This window comes from Neovison vison, chromosome 2 (genome assembly GCF_020171115.1).
Source record: "Neovison vison isolate M4711 chromosome 2, ASM_NN_V1, whole genome shotgun sequence".
Lineage (NCBI taxonomy): Eukaryota > Metazoa > Chordata > Mammalia > Carnivora > Mustelidae > Neogale > Neogale vison.
The window spans coordinates 41,399,022-41,416,140 of NC_058092.1; the positions used below are offsets into that span (position 1 = coordinate 41,399,022).

Genomic DNA, 17,119 nt, shown 5'->3' on the forward strand with positions numbered 1-17,119 from the left:
TAGGGAATTTTTTTCTGATACATGGTATTATTGTTAGCATTAAAATACTGAAGGAACTCCAAGTCCAAACTATGATATCCAAGAGAGTATTAGCTTGAAAATAAATACTGGTATGATGTACACAAACCAAGACAGGCTTAGGTTTTCATGAGTAATAAATTCCTAGGTTGCAAAATGTAACACTACCTTCTATCAAGTCTACAAAAACTCTCCACTATCTGGTATAATAAACACTTTCTAGAGATTTGGTCCTTGCAATGATAAGGTGATTTTCACATAAAAAGATGCTGCAGCCCAGAACATACATTCAGTTAATCAAGTGTTATTACCATAATCAGATCTGTCAGAGCTATTATTCTGCCCTCAAAAACATATTCATTCTGTTTATATGCATTGTTTATACTACCTGGCTCACAATTCTGGCTCTACTACTTAGGAGCAGCTTGACCTTGAACAAATTACTTCACCTCTGAGTTTAAATTTCTTCCTTTTTTTGCGAAACAAAGATATAAGGATGATCCAGTTATCAGGTTAGAAGGATTACTCAAAAGTTCATCAGGTTGTAAAAATTATTAGAAACAGTGCCTGACACACAAGAGCTCAATAAGTATTAATTATTGTTATTATTATCCCAATATTGATCTCTTCTCTCTCCCTCCCTCTCTGACATACATAAGCACACACACATACACATACCTCACTCTAAATAATTTGTTCCTTTTATATAACAATGGAGGAATATAATATCACATGAATGTTCATTTTCATAATTGTCTTACTTACTGTCAAAGACTATTTACAGGAAACAGTATAGCAAATGTGTTTAAGAACAGATGTACCTGGGTTCAAATCTCAAAAATCTACTGCTTACGACATAACCCTAAGTAATATAGAAGATTAATCGCTACTTTATAAACACTATGAAGATTAAGTGAAATAATACATGTAAATCACCTAAAAGTATCTACTGCTTATTAGGAGTTTACAAAACATCAGTCCTCTTCTTTCTTAATAATGGTATAAGAATGTTTTCCTTTCCATATCTTTTTATTAATACTTGGCCCACTAGATAGAATTGTTCCACAACTAAAGACCACACTAAGAAAGGCAGAGAAGTTACATATAAAATTAAATTCACAATTTCCAGTTTCTTACCATTTAACTTTCTTAAGTTCAAAATCTATGCACAAGTAGCCATTCATGCCACATGGCAGGTTTAGTGATAAAAATATGAAGATGAACTATCCTCTCCCTATCCCAAGAAAGCACATACTTCTTTATCTCCTATATGCCTTACTGGATCACTGAGTTTAAAAAAGTATATATAAACAAGTGATGCTCAACGAGGGGCAATTTTGTCCCCCAGGAAACATCTGACAATATCTGGAGATATTTCTGACTGTCCCAAATGGGAAGAGTGCTACTAGCATTTCCCGAATAAGGTACCTGCAAAACATCCCACATGCACAGGACAGGCCCCCTACACCAAAGAGCTACCTGGCCCAAAATTCAGTTGTGCCAAAGTTGAAAACCATGATCTAAAAAATTCAAAAAATATAATATAGAAGCTCTCCCCCAAAAAAGTATGGTCTTGTCCCATTGTTCTTAGCCAAATTTTTATTTTTATTGAGACATATAACAAGATAAAAGCAGCATGATTATTTCAGATGAGACTCCTGGTACCATTAAATTCCCATTACAAAATCCCCTATCTAAAGAGGGGGGAAGTATGGCTTACTCTTCTTTGTAATATATGGTACTACATAAAAAACAAGTTTTTAAAAGAGCGCCAACCTTTTTTCCCCAAGATTTTACTTACTTATTTGACAGACAGAGATCACAAGCAGGCAGAGAGGCAGGCAGGAGGAGGGGGAAGCAGGCTCCCCGCTGAGCAGAGATTCCCGGTGTGGGGCAAAGAGCGCCAAGCTTTTTTAATTGCACTTTCAATTCATGAAAGCATTATTTGTATCACAAAGTTAAGTTTCTTATATCTCACTTCTATCTTACTTTTGCACAAAATATTAAAAAATTCACTGGGACGTCTGGGTGGCGCAGTTGGTTGGACGACTGCCTTCGGCTCAGGGCGTGATCCTGGAGTCCCAGAATCGAGTCCCACATCGGGCTCCCAGCTCCATGGGGAGTCTGCTTCGCTCTCTGACCTTCTCCTCGCTCATGCTCTCTCTCACGGTCTCTCTCTCTCTCAAATAAATAAATAAAATCTTTAAAAAAAAAAAAAAATTCACTTAATGAATACAGTGCATAAGGCCAACTTTTAACATGGCTTTTTTCTTTATCAAACTGACAATGAACAAAAGTTTGCTAATATACTGTATTAATGAAGCTACAGAGAAGGAAAAGCATACTCAAACTGTTGCTGGTACAATCTTTCCAAATGTAAATTAGCAGTTTGGGCCCAACAATTACACCTACCAAACACTAAAGTATATACTCACACCTGTGCACAAAGGTATGTAAAAGAATATTCACTGCAGGTGTGCCTGAGTGGCTCAGTGGGTTAAAGCCTCTGCCTTCCGCTCAGGTCATGATCCCAGGGTTCTAGGATCAAACTCTGCATCAGGCTCTCTGCTCAGGAGGGCGCCTAACACACACACACACCTCTTGTGATTTCTGTCTGTCAAATAAATAAATACAATCTTTTTTTTCCCCCTAGGATTTTTATTTATTAAGTGGGAGGAGCAGAGGGAGAGGAAGACAGAAATTTGAGCATACTCTGCGCTAAGAATGTATTAAGTACAAAAGGCACAAGCTACAAAGGGAGGAAGACTGATATGTTTGAGTACATGAATTGTTTAAAACCTACATATAACATAAACACCATAATCAAAGTGGAAAGACGAGTCAAAGTAGAAGATAATTTTAACACATAACCAACAAAGACATAATAAATATAATCTTTAAAAAAAAAAAAGAATATCCACTTCAGCACTGATAAGTCGTAACAATTGGAAGCAACATAAATGGCCATCGTTAGGTAGCTAGTTAAATAAATTACAGTATACTCATATAAGGAAAGATCCCAAAGTTAAGGAGATCTGTATGTGCTGGGAGAGAACAATCTCCTAAATTAAGCTATAAATAAATAAATAAATAAATATAGTGAGCCATGAAACAATATGCAGGCTACTCAAAAGAAAAATCATGCATATTTACATATACATCACAGATTATTGCTGGAAATACACACAACAAAACAAAGTGGCAAGAACGACTATCTCTAGGAAGGAGACTCAGAACCCAGAGCAAGAAGGAGGCTTTCCCTGGTACTCCTTGAATTTTTTTAAACATGGGTTTATGTTTTTATTTACTGAATGTAAAACTTCAGTTGCAAATTCTGAGCCTCAGTATTCTCCAATTTGAAATGATAGCAATAGCCTAGCTTGTTAGTTATTGTGAAAATCAAATGAGAGAATAAAACGCTTTGTAAATCATAAAGCAGCACACAAATTATTTATAAAATCAGTCTTTGACAATTCTCCAAACCAATTATAACAATAGTTATTATTATCATTCTTCTGACCAAGTTCTCTAAATACAAAGATGGTAATGTTTAAGATGAAATGCAAGTGGGGGCGCCTGGGTGGCTCAATGGGTTAAAGCCTCTGCCTTCGGCTCAGGTCGAGATCTCAGGGTCCTGGGATCGAGCCCCACATCAGGCTCTCTGCTCAGCAGGAAGCCTGCTTCCCTTCCTCTCTCTCTGCCTGCCTCTCTGCCTACTTGTGATCTCTGTCAAATAAATAAATAAAAATCTTAAAAAAAAAAAAAAAAAGATGAAATGCAAGTGTAAATGCAATCTTAGAATAGATTTTCACATTATATATAGTCATTCATTTTAACTTAACAATAAATATTCCAAAAAAAGTTCTCATACAGAAATGCTAAATCAGCAGATTGCAAAAGGAATACAAGTCCACCATCGAAAAGAAGGTAAATAAAACTATAACCATGCTATTATAAAACCTCGGTGCTTTTTTTCCTTTCAGTCTTTTTTTCTGTGCATGCTTAACTGGGTTAGATCATGCTTCTAAATAAAATGTCTCCACTTTGATGTAATACAGCATTCAAATTACAATATTCTTCCTCTTATTACAAGCTCCTAATAAACACAATTTTTAATGGAGGCATAATATTTTATCTTGTTGATGAGAGTTTAAACACTTCAACATGAAATTCCAGTGTATGGGTTTACCTAATGAACTCTGCCTGGATTAACTTTCCATTTATTTCTACCAATTCTCCAAGTAACCAGATATTTCTCTTTCTCTTTCATTCTCTCTCTCCCAACCCATTTTCCTCCTTCTGGTTTCCAGAGTTCCAATATTATTAAGTGCAAAATTCATGAAACAAAGAAGTGCGTAAGTGTGTTTAATTCCTCGAAGAGCAAGTCAAACACCTTAGATTGAGTCCTTAAATCAGACTATTAGTGAGAGAGGAGATTAGAACTATGATTCTTTACCAAAGAAAGATGCTCAATCTTTTTCTACTACATTTTAGTCTATTATCACTGTCTGCAAATAGAGTGAAAACAAAAGAATACACTCTTAACATTACTCCTGGGAGACGCTACTAAACAAACCCAACTGTTCCTAATTAATTTTAACTATGACAACTCCTCCCAAATGCTGAACATTCCAAGCCATTTTTGAGAACAGTTGGATATCACTCAAAGAGGTATGGATTTCCTGAGTATACGTACTGTAACTGCAGGCACAAGAGAAAAATATCCTTATTGTACCCTTCCCATAGTAAGAACTCAAATATTATGTCATGTTAAATAAATACGCTCTTTCTGCTTCTGAGAACATGTAATTTTTATATTGTATCCTGATATTTACTGTCATAATTACTAAACTAGATCACTAAGAATACACATTCATTAACACATCATGTATTTTTTCTTTAATAAAACTGAAAATAAACACCATAAACTGTAAATTGTAAGTTTTTTACTCCAATTGCCAAAGTTTCTGTAATACAGTTATATCACTCTTTCAATTTTAAAAAAAAGCATTAAAAGGAAAAGTATTCTTACAGCACTTACTGGTTTAGACCACATACTAAGATTTTTTTCAATTAAATCCCATTCTAAGGGCTTTTTTATTATTAAAAAAGAGTCCCTGCTAAATTAAACAAGAAAACCTCAGCATAAAGCTGAATTGCCGTATGATCATTTAAAATATTCATATCATGTCATATTTCAATAAAATAAAACTTTTACCATCACCAAAAACACCACTTGTATACCCACAGTTGTTATCGTCAACCTATCATAAAAGACACTGGAGACTCAGAGGCAAAAAACATGGCTTCCATCCTCAAGTTTACTATCTAATTAGGACAATAGGGCATTTACTGAAAAAGACCATCAAAAATACAAGGGAACACTGGACATGCCAAGCATCTAGTACACAGAGAAATAGACAGCTTTTGAAATCCTACATACCTTGGTTCAAATCTTAAATTACTTACTAGCTCATGTAAATTCCCTGGTTCGTAAAATGGAGTGTTTAATCAAATGAAGTAAAATTCCTTGCATACTGGAATACCCTTGTATGTACAGTAAACTACATATACATATAGTATATACATATATACATATAGTAAGAAAGGCTGATAGCAGTAGTATTATTAAGAATACATGCTTGTGGGGAACCTGGGTGGCTCAGTGGGTTAAGTCTCTGCCTTCCGCTTGTGTCATGACCCCAGGATCCTGGGATTGAGCCCTGCATTGGGCTCTCTGCTCGGCAGGGAGACTGCTTCCTCCCCCTTCTCTCTCTGCCTGCCCCTCTGCCTACTTGTGATCTCTGTCTGTCAAATAAATAGATAAAATCTTAAAAAAAAAAAAAAAAGAATACAGGCTTGAAGAGGAAATGGGGAACTGGAAAAGCTAAACGAAAGTATTAATAGCTTTCTTGTAATCTGTCACTACATGCAAAAATCAGTGTCTTTCTGATTCAAGTTTTACTTCTCATCGATTAGAAGAAAAGAGAATGTCTACTGAAGACAAATGAAATTAGAAGACACTATGGCTAGGGTACCTGGGTGGCTCAGTCGGTTAAGCATCCAACTGTTGATCTCAGCTTGGGTCTCCATCTCAGGGTGGCTGAGTTCAAGCCCCATACTGGGCTCCACGCTTGGCAGGGAGCCTACTTAACATTTTCAAAAGTGAAAGATAGAAAGAAAGAAAGAAAACAAACACTAAGGCTACCCAGCACAAAGTACCTCTGGGAAAGTCCCACTAAAGCTACAAATCATAGCATATGATCTATAAAAAAGAAGGTCAGCTGGAAAGGGCCTTAGATCAGCTAATTCAAACTCCCCTACTACAATGTAAATTCCATGTTTTGTATGCAAGAACTGTTATTTATTTTGTTACTTAGTATAGCCTCAGTACCTAGCACATAATTCCTGGCACACAGTAAATGCTCAACAAATATTTGTTGAATGAGTATTAAAATTAAGAAAACTGAGGCCTTGGAGATCTAACTCATTCCATAGAGTTAGCTCTTGGAACTAAATTTCATTACTGTAGTATTCTATCCTCTCTAGAAGCTACAATATGATAATTTAAATAATTTATTTTGGTGGCTGGGAGCTGATGGGTTGGTTATTAGGCAGGGAAAGAGGAAGGAAAGAGTAAATTAAAATATTTTTCACATTTTTCCCCCAAACTGTCAGTTCTGCTTAACTGATAAAGGCAAAAAACTATAAACAAGACAATCCCAGCAGAGTGCCTAGCACATAATATGTACTTAATCAATATTTGTTGAATGGAAGAACCTACTCAAAAACCATTATTATCTCGTGACCAGAGGCAGAAACCACTTTCAGCAACTGTTTAATCTTTTAACTGTCACAGAGCCCTTTAAAATTTTCAGTCATTCATAAGACAGTAATCACCTTCTTCCAGATGGGCACTGAGGAAGCGAGATGAATTAAAAGATGTCCCTGCCCTGGAGGATTTCCACTTGAGTATGCCTAAGTGTGTATATCTGGGGGTGGATGGTGGGGCGTGACACAAGCAGATCAATAATGAATGTGAAACCAGGCTGCATTGTTACCTTAGATTATTTGCTTCAAGCAGTTAAAAAATTTAAAAAACACAAATTAGAAAAGTTTTAAAATAACGAGGCACATTAGGGTATATTAACACTTAGAAAAGTTCTTTTTCCTGTCCCTTAACATAGATCTTACTGCCTCTTAATGTCTTAAAATCAAAATATTCTAAATTGACTTAATCTGAATTATCAATATAAATGAACCACCAATGTGTGTTCTCACATATGTTCTCTCATATGTGAGACACTTAAGGATAATACTCCCCATGCACTATTTACTTTGTGTACATATTAGTATTTAAATACATAACCACAAGAACATATTTAAATTATTTAACTGTCTGTAAAACTGACAGAGCCTAAAGAAAATCTCCTGAGATGAATGACAGTAAAAAGAAACTAAAAGCATTACCTCGGGAGAGAATAAAGTATGCAAACAACTAAAAAACAAATCTACAGAAGACTTCAAGAGAACAAAAACTTCAAGAGGGGAAAACTGCCTGAACTGGCCAACACAGCCAGAGAGCAAGAGCTGCCAACAGGATCTTGTGTAATGCAAGTCACTTACTAGATTCGTAAAAAGCGGACACCCAAAAGTCAATATCGCCACTCCTCAAATTTAAATCTCTGGAGGAGGCTTCCAAAGAGATTCACCAAAGAGATTCACACCACATTCCAAGGATTCTTCCCTGTTATCTGCTTGTCAAAATAGGATAAGCAACATCAAGAAAACCTGGGAAAGACAGACTTCACTCAGAAACAGAATTACTGCAAAACTCAAGTTAGTTATTTTACCTGAGGCACATGTTTATGTGACTCCAGGTTCCTGGGGAGAACATTCCTCACTCCGTTTCTGTATTCCAGAACGCTAGGCAAAATATCCCAAAGCCTTTTGCTACAACACAAAAAACTCAACGGCCCAAATGTATAAGCACTGACAAATCTAGGCCAAGGAGACTACAAGGTGGCAGGGAGATTCAAGGCAGGAAGGAAGGCTGTGGTGGTCCCTATGCGGAAGTACGTGGTCACCAGCTTTGGAAAGAACAACCTGAGAAGTTTATGGCCGGGGTGAGTTTTGATCAAAGGAGAAGGAAGGGACTGACAGGTGCAAGTCCTCATCATCCCGAACATCATGAGAAGATTACAACTGGCTTTCTTTACAGAGAGGAAAGGAGGAGGCTCCCAGAATGAACGATGCTGAAGCACAAGGTTTTCTGGGAAGCCCAAGAACTGGACTCTGCAGGTAACAGAAAGGCAAGAGGAAAGACCCTGAGAACAGGTTCCCCCATAATGAGTGATCGCTACAGTCTTTCCAGCGCCAAGACTTAAGGAACCATCACACCTGTTGAAGTATGTTTCCCTGTTATCCGTGTGGGCAGCGATTAAGAGAAACGCCCCCCCCCCAAGAGTGGAAGCAAAGAGAGACGGAACTGGGGGGTCCAACCCAGAAGGAAACCTGATGGGGGGGAAGAGGCTGAATTCAGGATGCAGCAGGGTAAGTACCTGGGAGAGTATAAGACTTATTTGGAAGAGAGGCTAATTATCGGAAACTGCTGGGGAAGGGAGGGCTTTCGCTGGACTCCAGAGGGAAAAGGCCCGTTTTGAGAAGAAAGGCTATCTTAGAGGGCCTTGGGCGTCTGGGTCGGGAAGGTGACTTTTAACTACGAAAAGCGCGCTGCATAGCCCAGACAGCCAGCCTCGTGGGGGGCGAGGGCTGACCTGGGGTTGAGGCTGATCCTCGGGAGCTCAACAGGAGCTCACCTGGAGTACTTCTGGCCTGGAAGGAGGAAACTTCCTCGCTGGGTGAAAGCTGCGAGGAGTGAGAAGGGCCCGACGACGGCTGAACAGGGCAGGGGCCACGGTCCGCTCAGCAGTGTGACCAAGGGGCCGCGGGACACAGCGCGCGAGAGTGGGGGGAGTGGGGCGGGGTCACGGCTGCTGCGACGGAGCTGCGGGCTCGGGATGGCGCCCTCCCTCAGTCACACAGTCTCACACTCACACATACAAACGCTCTAGCTCTCACCGAAGGCCATCCCGCCCGCGGCGAAAGAAACTGCCCGGGTCGGTGAACCACAGGACAGTGGGGGAGGGGGCTGGGCTGGGACACCGGCCGACTGAGCCGGACGGGCAGGCGGCGTTACCTGTGTCAGGGAGAGCTGGGCCGCCGCAGCCATGGTGTTTCCATCATGCACGGGAGGGGAAGGAAGGACAGGCTGACTGGGGCTCGGGGTGGGGAGGAGGCGGAGGGAGCGGTCAGAGGCGAGGCCCGGGCAGGCGGGCGGGCGTCTCCCCTAACTTCGACAACTTCCCTCCTCTCGCCCGCCCCGCCCCGCCCCGCCTGGCCCCGCCCGCCCGGCGCCAGCGCGGCGGTACCCAAATCCTGGCGCCGGATTTTGCGCTGCCGGACAGGGTCCTACCCCCAGGGCCGCCTGAGAAAAACCGGCACGGACATCTCAGTAAGGCGGACGGGCTGCGTAGGGATAGGAGACTACAGACTGTTGTAAACTTTAAGCAGGTGGCCTAACTGCTCTAACCTTTTGCTTCTGAAAAATGGGGGAAACTCTACCCAAAGTCCAGGTGAAAACTAAATGAGATGATAGAAATAACAGTACTTTATTAAAATATGCTAGATTCTGTGCTAGACATTTTATTTTTCAGTTGTATGAATGGAAGGAACTAAGACACAAGTAGGTTGCATAAATAAAGAAACCAAAACCCAAATAAGTATTTTACATAAGGTCATACATCTGCTTAAGAGAGCCAGGTTGGAATCCAGGTCTCACTCCAAAACCTGTCATTTAACCATCTGCTATTAGGGCATGATATTGAAAAAGAAGACTTTTAAGTTATTCCTTCCAAGAGTCAAAATCCAAGTGGGAGGGATGATGAATAATATCCTTGCCTGCTTGCTGCTGGCCACACTTACATTGTTTTATAAAAGAGCACTGGGACTTGTGCAGGTGCCCACAGCCTCCTAACTCCTACCATAGTCCTCTTGGCAAACTTCTTCTAGTTTCTGAAGACACACTCAAGTATTTTCCGCTTTGCAAAGTTATCTCCTGACCTCCCCAAATCAGAGTTACACACTCTTCTTTTGACATTTCTTCTCTACCCTATGAAGTCATTATCACTCTAATGATTCTTTACACCTGTCTACCCCACTACACTTGAGAGCTCTCAACAACAAGCAGTTTCTGATGTATTTCTATATCCTCACACCCTAGCATGCAACAGGTACTCAATAAAAAGCCTCGTTACTGCTTGTGTTAAATATAACACATCCTCCACTATCTCATACTGCCATCTTCAGTTGGAATAAACAACAAGTTACTAGAAATCCTGATCTTTAAAAACTTGGCTTATATGCCAACTACTTTAAGAAACGTTCTAGGAACTCCAGCCCCACCTTTTAGTTGTTCTAATATGATTCTTATTATACTCGTCTTGTTTTTAAGAGTTAATTAAAGGCTTTTCTCTACCCCACCACACTGTAAAATCCTTGAGGATGGGGACTGACTTATTACTATACCCTACTTGCCATTTAGCCTACCACAGAGTAGGCCTCAATAAATGTTTTTGCCCAGAATTGGTCTTCTTTCTCCGTCATGGTGGCTTCCCACACCAACAAACCACAGCTCTATCAGGCCCATGACCTTGTCGCCATTATGGCAGCCCTCGTTTTATATACCAAGAGGGCCAGCTGATGGAGTTAAACCTCACCTAACTTTTTAGACCTTTGCCAAAATGGGCAAACCATCCCAGAAGAGCCCCCAGAAACTCCTGACTCTGCTCAGACCCCTTTTAACAAAGTCTAGCCACAAAGAGCAGCCATGCAGGTCTGGTGAACAGCCACTTGTTCAACAGTCTCCTTGGGTCTCTTTTTGCTGTTATTCTTATTAACTCAAGGGAGGAGGGATAAATTACCATGGTACATTCATCAACTATAACCACAACTGATATTTCTATTTGACTTTTCTATTTTACACTATCACATTTCAGCTTCACAACTCTGAAAAGCATAAACCCACTTTATAGATGCAGTAAATGAAGATTATGAGGAAAAAAAATATTATAGGGGTTACTTGATTTGCCCAGTTTATACAGCTAATAACTGAAGCAGTATAGCAGTGTGGAATAAATAGGGCTAGGACACCAGAAACATCCAGGTTACAATTCTGGCTGTACCATTTACCAGCTGTACAACCTTAGGCTTATTGTGAGGATGAATGATATAACATATATGAAAATACCTAAAGATGAAGGTAGTTATAGATGTAGATGCAGGTTAAGAAATCTGAAAGCCATCCCATAAATTACTATGGGAACTATAAATTCACTTGCTATTAAAAAGCCATCCCATAAATTACTATGGGAACTATAAATTCACTTGCTATTCAAAGAGATTTCTCCAAACAATATGAAGTAAAGAAGATATTGCTCTTGTGTGAATGGAGTGGAAGTTTTCCAGAAAGGCTAGGTATGCAGCTAATAATGAGAATATTGGAACCATTTGGTGTGTGGCCTCAGACAAACCATTTAGCCCGTTTGAGACTCAGCTTCTCATATATAAAATGAGCAGATCAGAGGAAAATGGGCGGCACAGTCAGATAAGAGTCCCACTCCTGGTTTTAGCCCAGGTCATGATATCAGGGTCGTGAGACCAAGCCCAGCATTGGGCTCCATACTCAGCACAGAGTCTGCTTAAGACTTTCTCTCCCTGTACCCCTCCTGCTCCTGCTCACTCTCTCTATCTCTCTCAAATAAATAAATATATCTTTAAAAAAATGAGCAGATTGGGGCGTCTGGGTGGCTCAGTGGGTTAAAGCCTCTGCCTTCAGCTCAGGTCATGGTCCCAGGGTCCTGGAATCGAGCCCCGCGTCGGGTTCTCTGCTCAGCGGGGAGCCTGCTTCCTCCTCTCTCTCTGCCTGCCTCTCTGCCTACTTGTGATCTCTCTCTGTCAAATAAATAAATAAATAAATAAATGAGCAGATCAGTATGAAAATATGGAGGAAACATAAGGAATTATTATTATTATAATCATTATGTGATTTATAGAAATAAAAAACAATACATTGTATTTTTTTCAGAATTGCTACTCACAATCTATAAATGTTTTCACATACAGAATCTAGCACAACTCCTAGAGTCGAATAGGTACCTGATAAAGGTTTGTTGAAGTGAATTAAATGCATAATGTTGGGGCACCTGGGTGGCTCAGTGGGTTAAGCATCTGCCTTCAGCTCAGGTCATGGTCTCAGGGTCCTAGGATCGAGCCCCGCATTAGGCTCTCTGCTCAGCGGGGAGCCTGCTTCCCCCTTTCTCTCTGCCTGCCTCTCTGCCTATTTGTGATCTCTCTCTCTGTCAAATAAATAAAATAAATAAAACCTTTTGAAAAATGCATAATGTTATGGATAGTTATTATTTGCATCCTTATTTTATCCCCATTTCACGGATAGGAAATCCAAGGAACAAATATTTTGTAAGTAATTTGTTTCAGGAAAGCCACTTAAAGTAGTTTTGGGCCTTGGTTCAAATAACAATAATGATAATCAGAGCCCACAGCAAGAGAAGACAAGCTAAAAATTACTACCTGGGTGTTGTCCCAGACCCCTTTCCAGACCACCAATAATTTGTACTGGCTTCCTTTCCACTCATTGGTTCTGGTTTAAATTTAAAATGACATGTAATGGGTGATAGGAGTGATGGTCCAAACTCCTAAAAAGGGCTAGAACTTCTGGGACTGGATTTCTTTTTAAATGACAGTTTGCAAATGCCTGTCCCAGATCTCATCAAAGCACTGGGTCATATCCCAAATCTATTTTAGGAGAGTAAAATGTAGCTAATGGAAGATATGTTGTGATCTAATTCATTATAATAAGAATGAGCTTCATGGAGCTGACAAAAAGGACTTGCCTGTTTTTTCTAGGACAACTTAATGGCTCTAGGTCTCTAAGCTTCATATACCTCATGTGTACATTGGAGATAATAATACCTACTTTATGGGAATGATATAAGGACTGCAAATCATGTATAAGTGCCCTATCAAAGTCCTGACTGGAATAGATGCCTAATTAGTGGTAGCTATAAGAATACCATTCTTCAAGATCACCATTTAATTCTACCCCCCAGACAACTGTCCAATTACTAAGAGAGTTTTGCAAATACATTGGCCATAAGAAAGGAGTGCCTTGAACATCTGACTCATGTATCACTGTTATAGGAAAGGTACATGTTCCCTTGGTAATAAAGTTTAGTTTTAAAACTAAAAACAAAACAAAACAAAAATTGTGCTATACAAAGTTGTGTCTGATGACTTAAATCTGGATACTGACAACCAACAAATGCTGCTTTCATGTACATTATTGCATGTAATCCTCACAACAGCCCTGTGGGAATTATTATTAATTTTATTTCACAGAGGAGGAATTTGTCCAAATTCACAGTGAGAAAGCTAGAAATTATACATAAGTCTTCTGACTCATGCCCTTTTACTAGCAATATGTGTCCTGTAAACATTGATCACCTCCAAGAAGACTTGATAAAATGGTGCTTTTGAACATGGAAAACTGAAGATGAGGCTCCAGATTTATAATAGGCCTAAACCCAAGATGATCCTGAAGAGGAGAACTTAGATCCCGAACAACTTTGTCATCAGCCTATCTTTCCATCTCTCTTTCTATCCTACTCTCACCCCACTTTTTCTCCGCAACCAACCCTTCTGGGACACCACAGCTACTTTTATTTCTTTATATTCCAACTTTAGAGGTGACTGTTATATCAGCTTTTCAAGAACACTGCATATCTGTGATGTCAGCATTCAAAAATACAGGATGCTTGATTCAAACTATGGGGGAAAAAAAAACTGAGGCGCTCTCTGAATACACAAAGAACCAGTTTATTTGCATGAGACTTTGAGAAAGGCCTTCCATTATAAATGGTGCTAAGCTACAGAAAAAAAAAATTAAACTACAATTGTAATGATAATCTGGAGCTCATGCTTCCAAGCTGTTCATTGCGTAAAGATAGCCCATTATTGTTCATGTTTGCCCAGGGCAGAAAGAATATGTGAAGCTGCACAATAATAACAATTGTGCTATACAAATAACTGTCCCTGTGCCAGGAACTGAAAAGAACAAGCAGTAAGAGATTTTTAAATGCCACATACAGCCAGGGTGTGATAGGACATTTCAAAACTGTCTTCATCGCTAATATTTCAGGGCGATGGGATGTCCCGGGAAGAGTCTGAATTTAGAACTGGGAAGCCCCAGTCTGGTCCAGTATCGGCTCTGCTACTTCTTAAGTTTGTGACCTCGGACAAGTCAGTGAACTATACCAAGCCATTGTTTACTGTAATCAAAGGTAATGGTAGCACCTACTTGATTGTGCTAATAGGATGCTTAAGTGAAGTTTCATGTGAAAGCAGTTAGCGTGACACCTAGCACACAGTGGACACTAAATACACATTAGCTCCTTTTTCTTCTTACTAGAGAATATTTAGGTTTAAGAAACCAGAAACAAAAATAGAAATAATTTTTAAACATCATCAGTAGTTTTCCAAAAACTACCTTAATGGTTTTTAAAACAAAATTCATTCATCCATTAGTGATATTTATCAAGTACTAGAGAGTAAGGAAGAGTATTACATTTATGTCCCTAAAGTTCCATTGGCTTCCAGTGAGCAAGCATACACAGTTCTATATTTGTCCTATTTCCTTCCTTTTTTTTTTTTTCTGTCTTTTCTCTTCTCTTATTTTCTTTTTTTCTCTTCTCTTATGAAGGTTCCAGAAAACTATGAGACACCAAAAGAACACCATGGGAAAGAAAATATTTGCACTCAAGACCTCAGGTCCTTTCATCTGCAGATTTCAAAGCATTGTCTCCATCACTAATTACTAGCCCTGCTTAACATGTGGGAATGCTGAGACACCATCAAATTAAGAAGCTTGCCCTAAATCACAAGACAAGTCAGCGGATGGGCTACAGACAGAACAAAGCTGTCCTGTTTGCGAGCCTTGGGCTTTAAAATAGGACACATGAGAATCAACAGAGACTTCAAGTAATGCAGAGAAAAGTTTGGGGAATTCTGATTTTGTATCTTTGAATCATTGCAGTGACAAAAACAGGGGCTTTAGAGTCAACTTTGACTTCAAATCTCAACTAAGTTCCTTATCAACTGTATAACTTCAGTCAAATCATAAGTTAAGACTTAGTTTTCTTCTCTAAAATAGGATATTAACTCTTCCTTCTAAGGGTTTAGTGAAAGCTAAATGATGCAACTTTTGTGAAAATACCTAGCGCTAGTGTCATGCACTTAGCAGGTTCATGTAGCTAGAGAAAACTAAGACACTCCACATATACATATAATGACAAACAACGCTTTCAAAGATTTTCTAAGCTATAATAACAGTTATGTCTCAGTTTAAAATGATGACTGTGTATCGAATATCTTACAACACTAATAGAGCCTGCCTTGTTCAGTCCATTGCTTTTCTTCACTTATTCTGTGCTTTCTTTCATAGCCCAAGTCCAACCTATAAGCAAGTTTTGTTGGCTCAACCTCCTATATATATCTGAAATTCCAATTCTTTTTTCAAAATATATTCTCGATCTGACCATTTCTCACTGTCTTCACTGCCACTACCACTTCTCTCCTGGACCATTGCTGAAATTCCTTCACTAATCTCCCCAGTTTCATGTTTGCACCTATAAAGATCAATTCTCTATCATAAAGAGTGATCTTTTAAAACTAAAAACAAAACAAAACAAAACAGATTTTGTGATTTCCCAGATTTTGTGATTTCCCTATTTAAAACTCTCCGGGACTTCTCAAACTCCTGACCAACACCTCCAAAGGGGCCAGGTCTTTCAAGGAAAATATGAGTCAACAAAGCACAGAAGAGCAAGTATGTTCTGAGCATGCTGAAATGTTTTGTGGAATGGAGCACAGAGGGATGGGAGAGGAAGGAATTAGCAGAGAAAGATGGAGGAGATATTAGGACATACTCAGAAGGAATCATGGCTGGGCCAGAAGGGCTTAGGGAAATGTGTCTGTCTGGAGATTCTCAGATGAGCAAAATCTCTACTGGACACAAAAGGGACCATTATTGTTTTGTACTGACGACATTTTTAAATCTAATCACCTTAATTTTTTAAAAGGACAATCTGGAATCTATTTTACCCCTTTTTAAAAATATATTTTGTTTATTTATTTGACGGAGAGAAAGAGCACAAGTAGGCAGAGAGGCAGAGAGGCAGGCGGGGGTGGGGTGGGGTAGGGAGCAGGCTCCCTACTGAGCAGAGAGTCGGATGCAGGGCTTGATTCCAGGACCCTGAGACCCTGAGACCATGACCTGAGCTGAAGGCAGAGGCTTAACCCTCCAGGCACCCCTATTTTACCCCTTTAAAAGAAAGTCAGAAACCCTGACATCAAGACAGTGACTAAGAGGATAGGGTGTAGAATCAGACACATTTGAGATTGGATTAAAGTCCTCCATTTATAAGCTATAACACCATGTGCAAGTTATTAAAAGTCTTTGAGCCTCAGTTTTATGCGAACTACATCAGAGTGCTAAACAAAATTAAATGCTTATAAAGCACATTACACACTGTCTGGCACATGGAAATAAGTACTCAACAAATGGGGACTATCACATTATGGGTAAGACAATGATAATTAAGGATTTAGTTATCTCTATAACTGCCCCATTTTCTTTAGCTTTCCTAAGAAATACTGTCAGTATCTCACCTGCAACAGAAATCTCAAATAAATCTGTCAAAGTTTGAAAGTCTGAAGAGACTGTACCAATTCATAGCAACATTTGGCACTGAAAGATTTTTTTTAAAGGTACTTATTTTACTGGAGGCACTATCTGTTCTATCTTACAGTCCAGAAAATCAAAGTATTTAAAAAGGGTAGTAGCATCATGTTTGCATTTAACTGATAGGAATGTAATTATATACCCTCAGTGTTTTAAGAAAGGGTTTTTGTTGCTTTCAATATTATCTCTACATGCAAGCCAAGGATTTCAGCTGATACTCAACCA

At 39.3% G+C, this 17,119-nt stretch overlaps 1 protein-coding gene across 3 annotated transcripts in view; it reads right to left on the minus strand.

Annotated features, from left to right (window-relative positions):
* The window catches only part of EPS15 (epidermal growth factor receptor pathway substrate 15), a 146,421-nt gene extending 137,061 nt beyond the window's left edge, over positions 1 to 9,360 (minus strand). The window contains exon 1 of one of the 3 annotated variants that reach the window (XM_044238211.1): positions 9,218 to 9,360. In XM_044238211.1, the coding sequence (XP_044094146.1) occupies positions 9,218 to 9,250 (33 nt within the window). In that variant the 5' untranslated portion in view covers positions 9,251 to 9,360. The remainder of the gene's footprint in view (positions 1 to 9,217) is intronic. The other 2 variants (XM_044238213.1, XM_044238212.1) reach the window with 2 other exon arrangements.
* Positions 9,361 to 17,119: the final 7,759 nt, after the last annotated feature.